General features: G+C 34.5%; 1 protein-coding gene across 8 annotated transcripts in view; it reads left to right on the top strand.

Annotated features, from left to right (window-relative positions):
- LOC113176017 (zinc finger X-chromosomal protein-like) overlaps nucleotides 1-11,437 on the top strand; it is a 35,464-nt gene extending 24,027 nt beyond the window's left edge. For 7 of the 8 annotated variants that reach the window (XM_026380410.2, XM_026380407.2, XM_026380405.2 and 4 more), the window contains 5 exons: nucleotides 4,536-4,685; nucleotides 6,111-6,254; nucleotides 6,562-6,714; nucleotides 7,073-7,213; nucleotides 10,123-11,437. In XM_026380410.2, coding sequence (XP_026236195.2) covers nucleotides 4,536-4,685; nucleotides 6,111-6,254; nucleotides 6,562-6,714; nucleotides 7,073-7,213; nucleotides 10,123-11,306 — 1,772 coding nt within the window. In that variant the 3' untranslated portion in view covers nucleotides 11,307-11,437. Of the gene's footprint in view, nucleotides 1-4,535; nucleotides 4,686-6,110; nucleotides 6,255-6,561; nucleotides 6,715-7,072; nucleotides 7,214-9,288; nucleotides 9,399-10,122 lie in introns of those variants that run through there. The other variant, XM_026380411.2, reaches the window with a different exon arrangement.
- The last annotated feature ends 3,883 nt before the right edge of the window (nucleotides 11,438-15,320 follow it).

The raw sequence follows: 15,320 nt of genomic DNA, 5'->3' as shown, positions 1-15,320 counted from the left end.
TTTGATCATCCTGCCTCAGGTTTGTGAGCAGCTGAGGTAATGGGTGTGCACCACCAAGCCCAGATTCAAAGGTGTTTTTAAAAGTATGCTTTCCCTCATTACATAATAGTTGAAGGTTTTTCACTTAAACTTCTGTAAAATTAAGATAAATCTTGATAAACCTACCTGCATTACTTCAGAAAGGAATTGCATATATTAATTTGTGTTCAGGAATGAGAATAAAGTATTTTTTGCCTTAAGTTTCCAGGGCAAGTCAAATGAGAACTGAGAATTAGTCTCAAGTAGCCTTGATGTAAACAGTTGTCTGTCTCTAAGCAAATATTTATAGTTTCAATTACTATGGTTTGATCATCAGTAAAGTGTCTTAATTTTACTCCTGCTATTTTTTTCAATTTTTTTTAAAGTTCAATTCTGAGAGAAGTCAGCTATTATTATTATTATTGAAATATTATATAATAACTGTTATCTGGTTTAGCTGCTTTTAAGAATTTCTATTTTTGTTTACCAAAGTGTAATCAATACTGGATGTGACATCTTTGATTTACTGAACTTCTTAGTTTACATGTGTGTAGGTTAAAGGTTTTTGTTTTGTTTTGAAATTTGAAAGGGATTTTCTATACTACCCTTTTTTCTTTTTTTTTTTTTTTTTTTTTTTTTTTTGGTACCAGGGATTAAACCCAGGGACACTCACCTCTGAGCCACATCCTGGCCAGCCCTTGTTTTTTATTTTTATTTAGAGACAGGGTCTCATTGAATTTCTTGGGGCCTTGCTAACTTGCTAAAGCTGGCTTTCATTTTCATCTTGCAGTCTTCCTGCATCAGCCTCCTGAGCTGCTGGAATTACAGGTGTGGGCCACCATGCCCAGCATGAGACCTACTTTTTTAAACATTATTTTAAATCAGTCCATAATGTATATTGTTTTTTTTTTTAAACAACTCATTTTTTTTCTACTGTTTGTATTATGCATAGTGTAATGTCTAAATAGTGTTATTTCTTTCAGTGTTCAAGTTGTCTAAATTTGAGTTCACTTCAATTTCTTTTTAAAAATAGTTCCTTACATAAGAATGTCATATCAAGGAAAGAGTACTCAAGGCAAGACAAGTTTTCACTGAAATACATTTTTAGTTGTGCTCCTGTAGGAATTTTGGGTTTTGCTTGTTTTTTAACTTTATGAGAAAAGAAGCACTAATGTATATGTACTAAACAGTAGGACAGACTAAGCTTCAGAGCTTCAGAAGAGAGAAATTAGATAATTAACTATTTTCCTGGGGTGGGTGGTAGTAAATAAACATTAATAACTTCTTAATCCTTAGCAAAAATATGATTTTCAGAGATAATGTAAATAAAATGAGGAGACAATCCCTGTCATTCATTAGAAGACTAAAATGGAAAATATTTAATGGTTAGGATATTAACTTAGAAAATATGCAGTTTGAATGCAAATCCAACTCTTTTTTTTTTCAGTAAAATTGTGATTTATTTTCTACAGAAGCAGAGAAGTGATGTAATCACCCAGTAAAGTTAAACTTAACCCAATAAAGCTTACTTCTAAAGACAATCCTCTGTCTACTCCCCCTTACTTAGCAGCTTATTAACTCTACAGAGATCACACACCACCCCAAGTTTTATCTCACATATCTCAACAGTGAACTGAAATATTTAGAAAACTAAAGTAGTTATTAAATGTCATGTACAGGTAGTTGTTATAAGCCACTTTAATTTCTAGAACTAACATCTCTTTTGTAATGGCCTACCTCTAAATTTCTAGTTTTTGCTTTCTGTATTTTTTTTAAAAGACAGGGGTTTTTTTTAGAAATTAAAAAATTAAATGTGTAATTCAGCTTTATAAGAATTATTAAAATTATCATTTTTGAGTAGTAACTGGCCACCTCACAATTTTATTTTTAGTCAAATATATGTAGAATAATTTTATATTTAGTGGGCTATACCTTTTCAAAGTGCAATTTTTATTGTGAATTTTATTTTTTCTCTTAGAATAGCTTTGGTCATCCTCAGGTAAGTTTTATATTTGAAATATGTTTACATACTAAAAAAGAACTTACCAGAAAGATCTCTACTTCAGGCTACTGGTTACATATTTGGCATTTTTTCAGGTCCCAAAATTATTAGATACTTTTGATTTGCAAAAGATATTTTCAAGTTACTTGGAAACTTTTTAACTTTATAAGCACATCCACCCATCCTGACCTTGTAAATATAAGAAATTTGATTTTGTAGTACCTCTTAACAGTCATTGTTTATAAAGTTTGAAAGAAAGACCAGCTTCATATGCATTAATATTATTCAGAAATGAGATATCTGGAGAAATTAGATTTATTTTGGCTATCTCACTTTGGAATTTCAGATCTTCGAGAAAAATAACTTTAGTTGATTGCATAAATATATTTAACTTAGAAAAAGTAAAAAAACCTGGTACATATCAATCATAATTAGGATGTGATTCCTGTTTTCTGCCCTCGAATTATTTTTATAAAACATAGTAATAAGACTATTTGCATTTTGATAGTTTACAAGTTGAGGGTTGAGGGATACCTAAAGGTTTTATTTGTAATATGTTTTATTTGTAATCAGAAAGGCTGATTTTTTTTTTTTTTTTTTTAACTTCAAGAAAACTTTTTCTCCCTCACTTACCTACTCGGTTAGCCTTTGCTTCTTGTTGTATACATGTTGTTAAAACTGTTTTCCTGCTTTCTGCATTTCAAATTCTTATACTGCTATTCCCTCAAAAATAACTTGGTTATATTTTCATTTATATGTACTTTCTGACCTTTAGTCTCAAAAGAATAAAGTCTTTTTTTTCCTTTATGTTTGCTCTAATTTGACCTTCTCCAATTTCCTTTAAAATTTTTACCTCGAAATTTTACCACATCCACTAAATCAGCCTTTATATTTTCCCCAAAGAGCAATAGTTTACTAAATTGTCTTGACCCTATAACCTATTCTAGTCACACTTCTTTCTTCTTCTTTTTAGAACTAGAATTATGGGAGTGGAGGTATGGATCAGAGGTAGAATATTTGCCCAGTTTGGAAGAAGCTCTGGGTTCCTTTCCTAGTCTTGGAGGGAAATATATATAATCTCCTGGGAAAAAAATTATAAAATATTTACACCTTACCTTTTTTAATAACCTCCATATGGCTTCTGTATGCTACTTGTCTTCAAGAACATTCTGATGCCTGGTCATTTACAGTTTCCTTAACTTGTATATTCTTCTTTGATTTCTATTTGTGCTCTGTTATTACGTAGGTTTAAATAAGACTTCAAGGTTTCTAACTTCTTTCCCACCCTTCTGTCAACCTCTCCAGCTCTCTCTTCATGGGTTCCTTTGTGAATTTTCTTTTCCTTCTTAAAATTATAAGATTTCTAGGACTCTGACATTGGTCCAGTTCTTTTTTATACTGTAGTATTTTACAAAACATATTGTCCATAACTCCACATCTGAGTCTACTTCTGGTCTCACATGGCTAGGAGTTTGCACTAGAGAGTACAATTTCAGCATAAACATATACACATTAAATTTTAAATTGTACAAAAAATTTAACTAGTATATTCCTAAGCGATATTTCAGTATTGTTACCAAATGTGTGCTAAAATGGGGTTTGCAAATATAAGTATTGTTAGTGTGTCAGAAAATCCACCACCACCAAATCTTAATTTTTTAGTGGCTCAGTATTTTTAGGTCTATTTTTGCATTTAAACTGAAGTAGTTAGATTTTATCATATTAGTAGGGGAAAAAATTAGTAAAGAAAAAATTCAATATATTGTTTGCATGTGGTCTTTTATTCCTAATGAGTAAGAAATTTAAAATTAAGTGTCACTGTAGTTATGCTTTTCAGTCAATTTTCAGAATAAGTTCATCTGTAATGTAAGCTATGTAAGAATTTTGATAATAGAATTTAGTTGTGCTTCTTAAGATAGTGATGGGGGAGCTGTGATATAGGGGAAGCTGCCCTATACCTCAGCAGCAGAGTTGTGCCTTGTACTCGCAGAGCCCTAGGTTCATTTAGCAATTCCAAAAAAAAAGAAAGAACAAACCCCTCTCCCAAAAAAGACCATGATGGGGAATTTGAAAGAATATTTCAAAGCTTCCAAAATTTGTCTTCTGTGTTCATAAGCCACCGTTGAAAATAAGACTGAATTTTAATCTTTGCTATCACCACAGCTTTAGTTCAGTCATTATAGATACATTCTTCACTTTGTATCTGGCAATGTATCTTTCTGATAATCATATTTTGATTTTTAAATGTTTTGTTGTATTCAGAAGTAGTGAATGTATAAGATGGTACTGTGTTTACTAAGGTTTGTGAATTCCAGAAGTTGGATTTATAAGAAATACTTTTAATATTTTATTCCACTCCTAGAAGTCATTTAAAATGTATTCATTGCTTCTAATACTTGTCTAGCTAAAATCATTTACATTTACGTGAATCAGATTATATTTTATTTGTACAAAAATGGCAATATTTTATGTAAGCATATTGTTAATTGTTTGTGATATATTTTTCCCTCTGTAGTGGATGATGCTGGCAAAATAGAACATAATGGTTCCACTGCTGTGAATACGAATGCAGAGTCAGATATTGATTCTTGTAAAGTAGAAGGCACTTGCCCTGAAGTCATCAAGGTATACATTTTTAAAGCTGACCCTGGTGAGGATGACTTAGGTAAGAGGAAGGCTTCAGATTCTTCAGCATAGTGGTTTTATTTAAAACTAAGACAATTTGAAATCTTTTTTGAAGATACTTTTTAAGACTTTTTCCCCACATTTTTTATTGGTGCTTTATATTGTATATATTGATAGAATATATTGTTAAATATTCATACATGCACACAATTTAAAAATGTAATTTGGCGAGTATCACTCACCAGTATTTTCCCCCTCTCATTCCATGTGCTATTCAATGATCACTCCCTCTACTGATTTCCTTTGATTTTTATGAGATGTATCCTCACTTATTTTTTTCCTCAGTCATCTGTAGCTTCTGCATATATGACCCTTAACCTTCTGAGTTGGACTTATTCCACATAATGTATTGGTCTCAGGTTCCATCCATTTTCCTACAAATGTCATAGTTCATTTTTCTTTGTGGCCAAGTAAAAAGCCATTGTGTATGCGTATCACTTTTTCTTTATTCACTCATCTCTTATTGGATACCTGGCTGAGCACTCTACCAACTAAGCCACAATCCCAGTCCCTTCATGTGATTTGATTTGCATTTTCCTATTTGCTAATGTTATTGAAATTTTTAAAATATATTTGTTGGTTAATTTGTATTTCTTCTCTTGAGAGGTGTCTGTTTAATTCATTTGCCTATATACTAATTAGATTATTTGATCTAGTTTTTTGGTGTAAAGCTTTTTGTGTCAGCATACTATGGTAATCCTCTGTCAAAAGAGTAGTTTGCAAAGATTTTTTTTTCCCATGCTTTAAGTTCTCTCTTCACATTTCTAATTGTTTCCTTTGCTATGAAGAAGCATTTTAATTTGATATCATACCATTTATTATTTTTTGAGCTTTAAGATTCCTATTGAGAATGTCATTGTGCTTAAAAACTGAAGTTTTGACTTACATTTTCTTGTAGCAGTTAAATAGTTTTTGTCTAATTCTGAGCTCTTTCATCCATTTTGATTAGTTTTCTCTGCAAGTTGAGAGATCAGGATCTACTTTCATTCTTATACGTAGGGATAAATCAGTTGTCCCATCACCAGACATCAAACAGGATGTCTTTTCTCCTGTGTATATATTTGATACCTTTGTCAAGGATCAGATGACTTTTGATGGGTGTGTTTGTCTCTGTGTTTTCTGTTCTGTGCCAGTGCTCTTTGTCTTTTTTTTAATGCCAGTACCAAACAGCTTTTAGCAGTATAATTAACTCTGTAGCATAATTAGAAGTCCGGTATTAGGATGCTTCCAGCATTGTTTTTTTTGGTTTAAAATTGCTCTATTTTTTATTTTAGGAGTGGGTATTTTTTTTTTTTGTTCTATGAAAAATGTTAAGATACATATTTTAATGTTACATAAAAATATAAAAAGAGCCTGTTCAAATGAGGATTCAAATAAATTCTTGGAGCTGTCTTTATCTTAATAGGTGGAACAGTAGACATTGTGGAGAGTGAGCCTGAAAATGATCATGAAGTTGAACTTCTTGATCAGAACAGCACCATTCGTGTTCCTAGGGAAAAGATGGTTTATATGACTGTCAATGACTCCCAACAAGAAGATGAAGATTTAAGTAAGCAGGTGGCCTTTTTGTGGGAAGTAATTTTATGTTTCTAAAGGTTTTTTTTTTTGTTTTGTTTTTAATGCAACCAGTATTTGATCAGCAATACTTAAAGAAATTTATTATGCTAACATTAACCCAAACATCATATTAGTGTTTCTTAATGTATGCTTAGATTGTTGCTTTAAATAAAATACGGTGAAATCCACGGAATGTTCAATCAATATTTGTTGAATATTCACTGCTGTATTTAAACTGCTAATATGTTGTTCATGTATGAGTTGAAACTCATAAAACATTTTTATTAATTTGTATTTAGATGTTGCTGAGATCACTGATGAGGTTTATATGGAAGTGATTGTAGGAGAAGAAGATGCTGCTGTTACAGCAGCAGCTGCTGCTGTGCATGAACAGCAGATAGATGACAGTGAAATGAAAGCCTTCATGCCAATTGCATGGGCAGCAGCTTATGGTAAGGATTGAATGGTTCTTTAATATTTGTACAATGAGAAATGGATTCTGTGGTTAAGATTTCAGAAATATGAATTAATGGTATTATGATTTCATGCATATGAAAAGTTCATAACTTTCAGATTGCTTTATTTTATATGGCTTATTATTTCATAATTTGGAAGACAACAGAGGGAGTCTGTTGGAAAAATGCTGTGGTCTTGCTTAAAACTTGGCCAGAAAACTATTTCCTGAAATGGCAAATCTCTTTAATTCTTAAGCATCATGACTTAATTTTCATTATAATTAAATCATTTTTTTTCCAAATTCTTTGTAGTTCACAGTACTTTATAATGTTGTTTTTTAATGCTCATTGTTAGGTAATAATTCTGATGGAATTGAAAACCGGAATGGCACAGCAAGTGCCCTCTTGCACATAGATGAGTCTGCTGGCCTTAGCAGACTAGCTAAACAAAAACCAAAGAAAAGGAGAAGACCTGATTCCAAGCAGTACCAAACAGGTGGGAGCACATGAATTCCACAGTATAGCAAACTCTGCTGGGCAGCTCTCAGAGGAAAATAGTATTTATCCACAGGAGTGTCATAATGCCATATTAGCTGCTCAGCTACATGAAGCTATTGTGTATTGAATTTGAAAATATAATTTCAAAACTCAAATTATTTTCATGAATTTTTCCTTAGATAAAAGAACAGTCTGTGGACCAGATATCAAGGAAAATTAATTAGAGTTTCAGGCGATTTACCATAAGTGAAAATAAATCATAACTATGTTAGTTAACTTTAAGTGAACAAATATGAATGATAGTCAGCTTAAAGGAGGAGGGAAGATGTCAACCTCTTTGCTATTCTTTGCTATATTATTTTGTATACCAATTTTAATGTTTAAAGAAAAGTTTTTGTTTTAACAGGAACATATTGCCCTTTATTTGCGTTTCTCAGAATACTGTACAAAGGGAGTAAAAATCCTATTCACACTTTGCTTAGAAAGATTTAAGGTGAAAGTTCCCTGTGATGTGTGGGGTGAGGATGGGATAGGAGGCAGAAAACAGAATGAGTGAACTCTCCTCCTCCCTCAGGCCCCCCAGCAGAGGGCTTGGGGACTCAAACCTTTTCAATGTAACATGCTCCCAGTAGGACTGGGGAGAGGAGAAGGTGCCTACTCTCTAGCCAGCCCCTCTTGTCTCCCTCCTTGGACTGAGACAGTGGCTGCAGCCACCACCCTGCCTGACTCTTTAGCCCACCACCAAGTGGAGGTGGTTTTAGAACCCCATGAGTACCTTCCCTCAAAAGGCCCTGCCTGGCACCAGTCTGAACAGGGAGGTCATAAGGTGAAGGACTATGGAAGGGCCCCACTGTCCCCTGTTTTTGCTGCAGCTTCCTCACACCTTCACACCACACAGAGGTCAGTGTCAAACTGTACCTGTGCTAACAATGACAGCCTCTTCCACCCAAGCCCGCCCCTCACACCAGTCCAGGAGTTTCAAACCCCCAGCCACTTCCCTTACCTCTCCCCAAGACCATTCTCTGCGTAAGAAGGAGGTGGGACTAGCTTCTGCCCACTCCCCTTTTACAACACATGTCCGCTACTGCTGAGGCCCATTCTTTTAAGACTCGGCTTACTACCCCACCCTTACCCACCACTGCCCTCTCTCCAACTCCACTGGGATCAGATGGCAGGGCCCTCGCCCTTTGCCTCCAGAACCAGGCCATGTATGCCCCCCACCACCACCTCCCCTCTCACACTCCCCGTTCCCACCCAGCACCCAGAGTGGGGTGCAGGGGAGCCACCAAAAGCCTGGGACTAGGATCAGACAGCATTCTACCCAGAGGGGTGAGGTACTGTCACACACTTGTTTCCATAAGTACAAAAATACATTGTCGTCCTATAGCCTGAAGAACCAAAATGAAACAGTCCAAAAGCTGTACCTTCCTCTGCTCCCTCACAGGCGTTAAAGTGCTTTGGCTGCCTGAGGGTAAACAAGCAAGCAGGGATTTCTCCCTTGCCTCCTGTCCCAACGCTGGAGATCTAGGTCCATGTTCAGCCGGGGAGCCCAGCCCCTTCCATGACCACCCCATAGAGTCTATTCAAAAGGCAAAAGGAAAGAATCAAAAAATTAGAATGGGTTAGAGCCCAGGGGCCCACCCCAACCCACTACAAGCTACTCCAAGTCGGCTACTGGGGAATCAAGGGGGGAACTAGGCCCAGAGGAGTGATCCCCATCTCCGTCAGAGTCCAGAGGCTCCTTGTCTTCAGCATCACAGCAAACACCTACCACCCCAGGCTGGGAAAGGGGCTGCACCCTCCGTACTTGTTGATGCCAAAAATGTGGACTCCATTGAGCTGGGGCAGCTTAGGGATGACAACGCTCATCAGAGACACAGTGTTGAGGATGAAATGGATCTGGTGGTACTTGGTGTAGAAGGTGGTTAGGAAGTATAGCACAATGTGTGTGATGGTGAAGAACTTCCAAGAAGCCATGAACTGGACCCCATAGTCCATCTGCTCCCAGTGGGTTAACAGCCTCACTTTGCCCTGGTCTGGGGTCTCGAAGGGTGTCCCTTTCACTGTGTGCAGGAAGATGTACATGCCCATGTTGTGGATGAGGTTGGTGAGGGTCCAGACAACAGGTACTCTCACGAAGACGATGCTCAGCAGCACGACATGAAGAAGCCCAATGGCGAGCACATAGGAGAGCCAGATGCCACGGCTGTTCATCACCTGCATATTGGGGTTCACTTCGTTGTGTGCTGTGCCTACATTCATCCTGACACCCCTCTCCACTGCTGCTCGTGCGGAGCGGGAGGTTGAGGGCCCAGGAGGGATGCCCAGGAACAGGGGCTGCAGCTGCTTTAGCAGCTGTAATAAACAGCGGCGGCAGCACTCCCACTGGCAGCTCCAGAGGAATCAGCCTAAAGAAAAGTTTTAAAGATTGGTTACTGGCAGCCACTCATGAGGTTGAGGTAGGAGGATCACAAGTTCAAGGTCTTTGCTGTTTAACTTTGCTATTTAACAAAACATTATCTCAAAAAGAGCTGGGGATATGTCTCTGTGATTAACTATTTCTGGTTTTAATCACCTATTGTAATAAATTTAAAAATGCTAAACTTTATTCATGAATGACTTTTTTAACAGATTTCTTTATAAGTTGATGTAGTTTTATCACTACTTAATTTATCTGTTCATTTTTTAAACTGGAAGGATTAGGATTAGTATGGTCATAAAGAAGCAAACCACATTCTCATTATTGTAAGGTTGCAATGTTTCTAATGTAGAAGAGCAATGAAAGAAATGTCCATAAGGGTAGGAGTCCATGCCCAGTAATATTCAGAAAACACTTAATGTTTTGAAGAAAATACAACAGATAGATTTTGATCTCTTATGTTCTTTTATTTTATTTTTTTCCCTTAGCAATAATTATTGGTCCTGATGGACATCCCTTGACTGTCTACCCTTGCATGATTTGTGGGAAGAAGTTTAAATCAAGAGGTTTTTTGAAAAGACACATGAAAAACCATCCTGAACACATTGCCAAGAAGAAGTATTGCTGTACTGACTGTGATTACACTACCAACAAAAAGATAAGTTTACATAATCACCTGGAAAGCCACAAATTGACCAACAAGGTAGAGAAAGTCATTGAGTGTGATGAGTGTGGAAAGCATTTCTCTCACACTGGGGCTTTGTTTACTCACAAAATGGTGCATAAGGAAAAAGGAAACAACAAAATACATAAGTGTAAATTCTGTGAATATGAGACAGCTGAACAAGGATTATTGAACCGTCATCTTTTGGCAGTCCACAGCAAGAGTTTTCCTCATATTTGTGTGGAATGCGGTAAAGGTTTTCGTCATCCATCAGAGCTCAAAAAACATATGCGGATTCATACTGGGGAGAAACCATACCAATGCCAGTATTGTGAATATAGATCTGCAGACTCTTCTAACTTAAAAACGCACGTAAAAACTAAACATAGTAAAGAGATGCTGTTCAGGTGTGATATTTGTCTTCTGACTTTCTCAGATACCAAAGAGGTGCAGCAACATGCTCTTATCCATCAAGAAAGCAAAACACACCAATGTTTGCATTGTGACCACAAGAGTTCAAATTCAAGTGATTTGAAGCGACACATAATTTCAGTTCACACAAAGGACTATCCCCATAAGTGTGACATGTGTGATAAAGGCTTTCACAGGCCTTCAGAACTCAAGAAACATGTGGCTGCCCACAAGGGTAAAAAAATGCACCAGTGTAGACATTGTGACTTTAAAATTGCAGATCCATTTGTACTAAGTCGCCATATTCTGTCAGTTCATACAAAGGACCTTCCATTTAGGTGTAAGAGATGTAGAAAGGGATTTAGGCAACAGAATGAGCTTAAAAAGCATATGAAGACACACAGTGGCCGGAAAGTCTATCAGTGTGAGTACTGTGAGTATAGCACTACGGATGCCTCAGGCTTTAAACGGCATGTTATTTCCATTCATACAAAAGACTATCCTCATCGTTGTGAGTACTGCAAGAAAGGTTTCCGAAGACCTTCGGAAAAGAACCAGCACATAATGCGACATCACAAAGAAGTTAGCCTGTCCTAATAAGTTCACAGACTTTCTACAGATGTTGGTCATGTAACAGGAAAACCATTTTAAAGTCTATCATTCTTGTTCTCATACAATACCATATACATTGATTTATGCTACGTACAAACATGATTTTTGCTTCTATTTTTCCTTACATTTTATTCATTAGAGTGTTCTGAATTCTGTTCAGTTTATTTAATAAATGAGGAAAGGTGGCAACAAACAAGTTGCTTTTTAAAAAGTGATCCTTAATTCAATACTGATTTTCAGTATTCAAATATTTACTGTTCATTTGTTTACCTTATTCACCGTGAAGGTACTCTGCTAAGACAAAATAATTTAAGATGGTAACTCTAAATGTAATAATGATTCTGACTCATTGGTTTTCACACATATTTTTCACATTAGAGACATCTGCTGATGAAAGTGGGAGAGTCTATTCTATTATCCTTTCTTAGTGTGATATGGAAATCATTTCAGATTACTTGACAATGAAACATTTTATTTGAGCTGCTAGCATTGCTGATTGTGGAACACTGATTTAGGTTTGTTTAATTTTTATTTTGCTTAGTAGGCAGAAAGTGCTTCCCAAGAAACCTTTGACCTTTTATTTTTCGTAGTGTTTATATCTTTTTTGCAGCATAAAGAAGTTTTGGAAAAAATCTTACAAAAGAATTTTACATAGCCTTGTTAACTTGTTTCTTTTCTTCTTGCTATTTTGTTTTGTAATGGTCCTGTTCTACAAATGAGACTTGGTGCAGCCTGAATTGTGCAGTATTTTAGAGGTAAATTGTGGCCCTTACAATTTTTTGCAACTTGGTGTGTAATGTACCCTAAATTTTAGATACTTATTGCTTTTATGCAAAAATTCCCAAATTTACATCTGTGATGAAAACTGCTAAATTTATAATAACATGAAAGATTTAGGGTTGTATTGAGATCATTTTTAATTCTTGCTATTCAGAGAAACTAAATTTGGCTAAAGAATTAGAAGGGGAAAATAAGAACATTAGTAAAACTGAAGGTATTTATTTAACTTCAGTAATCAAAAAATGGAAGTTAAGGTCTTTTTAGATAGAGTATTTTCAAATCATAAATTTCAGACTTAAATTTTTTCTCAAAGGTTAATCCAGATATATATATTTTAGTTTTTTCTCACAATCCCTTTGCAAGGAAAGTAGGACCAAGAGGAAGTAGTATAAGAGAATGCTGATTGCAACTTAAGAGTTTGTAAGTTCCTCCTGCTTTTTTATTTCTTGGTTGGCCGTCTTGAAGATTTATAATATATGTTGACTTCAATGACTAGAAGATAAAAAGTATTTTAAGTATATATTGAAAATCTGTTGCCTTTCGATATCACCAGTTCTTTCAGGTTTGGTTTTTAGTTGATATATTTTTTTGGCAGTCAGTGACATTTATGCACATGTGTAATAATTAATTCCGTTAATTAGAATTTGGTTAATATGAATTTTGAAGAACAAAAGTAGTATGTAGGTTCCTTAAGTCAGCTGTTGACACATTAGTGGCACCTTGTGGAAGACGAGAAGAAATTTTCCCCATTTGATAAGCTGCCTCCTGGCTTCATTATGGTGTTTCATTCCATTGTTACCATCTGGATGTAACTTTCACCTTTCTTTGTCATTCCACATTCAGAAATTACATCTATAGGATTATAAATGTTTGTTATTTCAAATTCTTTAGTCCCCTAAGAATTTAAGCTTAATGCCAGCTGAAGCCATGAAATGGATTTTGGAATCTCTTATGCCTTCTTTCTTCTCTACATATAGTTCCACTCAATTTTAGTGTTAGCCATTATACTGTTTTTGAAAACCCTATTTTTTGGGGTATGTGAGAATCTTAACCTTTTAAATCTCCTTTGAATTTGACTTTCCTGAAATAATATAAAAGGAAATATTTAAATGAAAATTTAAACTTAGGAATTTAAAAACTTTCATAAAAAATTAATACACATAACTAGGTTATTTATGTTTTTTAAATAAACTGAAAGATAAAGAACACAACATTTTACATCATATTTCTCATATAGTCTGGAGTCGTACATATTTTTGTTTTTTAAAACACAATGTTGAAACCTTTAAAAGGTAATAATACTTTGTTCACGTGAATATGATAAAATATATTTGTATGAAGAAAACATGAAATTGTACTTACTGGTATATATTGTTATTAGTTACAGGCTGGTTTTAATTCTTAAATTTGATAGCAAAGCTAAAAAAGTTGATGTTTCAGTTAAATGTTCTAAAATGGTACAAAGTTTTACAACAACATAAGTTATTGTTTCATGAAATTGCCTATTAAAAATTATTATATGTCTTCCTCAGTACACATTGTAAAATACTTAAGAAATTCATAAAAAGAAAATGTGACAATATTGTAAATGTGTACTTGAGAATAACAAGCAAATAAAAAGGAGAATATTTTCTTGTTAATAAATGTTTAGTGTATTTGATATCAGTACTAAACTAAAACTTTTTATTGAGGAAAATATGTGTGCAATTTTGGTAAGTTTAATCTTTTTCTGTTTACCAGTATTGGAATGCAGGATGTTTATTAATTGTTTTCAATTTTTTTGTTACTTAGATACAAAACTGATGATCCTATTAATTTACAAGTGATAGAGTGGTTAGTAACTACTAAGCCATATGAGGAACTTGTTCTTAAAACTCATGTTTTAGCATCTCCCTTTTCTGAGATAAATTTTCCTCTTATTAAGGGGTTTTTGAGAACATTTTTAGTTTATTTCAGTATGAATGTAATTTGGTAAGACACTTGGTATAATTTTATGAATCTGTTGAATCAGTGATTATTACTAACATCTCTGTAGCAAAAAGACCCTGTTGTAGAATATCTCATTTGTGCCTTGTTCCTTTGTGCTCAATTTGTAGGCCTTAGTAAGATTTTTAATATGCTATATGAAAATATAGTTTTAAATGCTTGTCATAGTAAATATCAATATCTAGACCAGGAGTCAAAAACAAGTAAAAAAGATTGAGACACTTGGACTTATTTTTGAGGTAAAATTTATGTAACATAAAGTTAATATCTTAAAATACAGTCAGTGATATATTAAAAATATTCACAATGCTTTGCTACTGCCTTTTAGTTTGGATGACACAATGTAATTTTTTTTTTACTCTAGAAGTAAAGATTGTATTACAATTCCTCCACTTTGTAGGAATAAATTTGCATAATAATTGAAGTACTAATTTTAAATTGAATGGTAAGAGAACATGAATGTCTATGTTGACAAGAGCAAGAAGTTAGAAAAGACCATGGTAATAATACATATTAATATACCTAACACTCTCAGTCTGATTTATGATTTCCAACTTATTATTTTGTCTGTTTCTTTTTTATCTTCTACAGATTTTAAGACTTGTATAAAAAGGACATATCATTGGTCAGTTTTTTAAAGTATAATTCTTGAAAGCAGTAACTTTTTGAAGTGGGAGCCAGAGATTGCCAATGTTACCGTGGTATTAAAATTTTTATAACCTAGAAACTAGTTCAGAGTATAAAATCTTGAACCTACCTACTCTGTCCCTTCTGAATAAGAAATCACTGTAGGCCCAGAAATCTGGTTGGTTGTTTGGTTGATTGGTTGGTTTTATTATATCAAGAAAAGGGTGGTTGCAAAGGGAAATTTAAACAATCATTTCCTCTTGTAGTACTGGGAATTGAACTTAGTCTCACACAAACTAGGCTGGGATGGCAGGTGTGCACCATCATGCCTAGCTAAAATTTACCATTTTAATCCTTCTTCAGTGCATACAATTTAGTAATTAAAGCATACTCATATCATTGTGAAATAAGATCTCCAGCAAAGCTGGAACTACACCCATAATAATAACATTACTGGAGTCCCCTCAGGTCCTGGTAACTTTCATCCAAGTAGAATCATTTGTGGTTGTTTTTTTTTTTTGTTTTGTTTTTGTTTTGTTTTTTTCTTTATCTAGCTTATATCATTTAATATCCTTATTCCTGATATTAGTGAATAAGATTTCAGAC

This window comes from Urocitellus parryii, chromosome Y, assembly GCF_045843805.1.
Source record: "Urocitellus parryii isolate mUroPar1 chromosome Y, mUroPar1.hap1, whole genome shotgun sequence".
Classification (NCBI taxonomy): Eukaryota; Metazoa; Chordata; class Mammalia; order Rodentia; family Sciuridae; genus Urocitellus; species Urocitellus parryii.
Note: the sequence above shows the minus strand (reverse complement) of the source record. Positions and strands in the feature narration are given on the sequence as shown.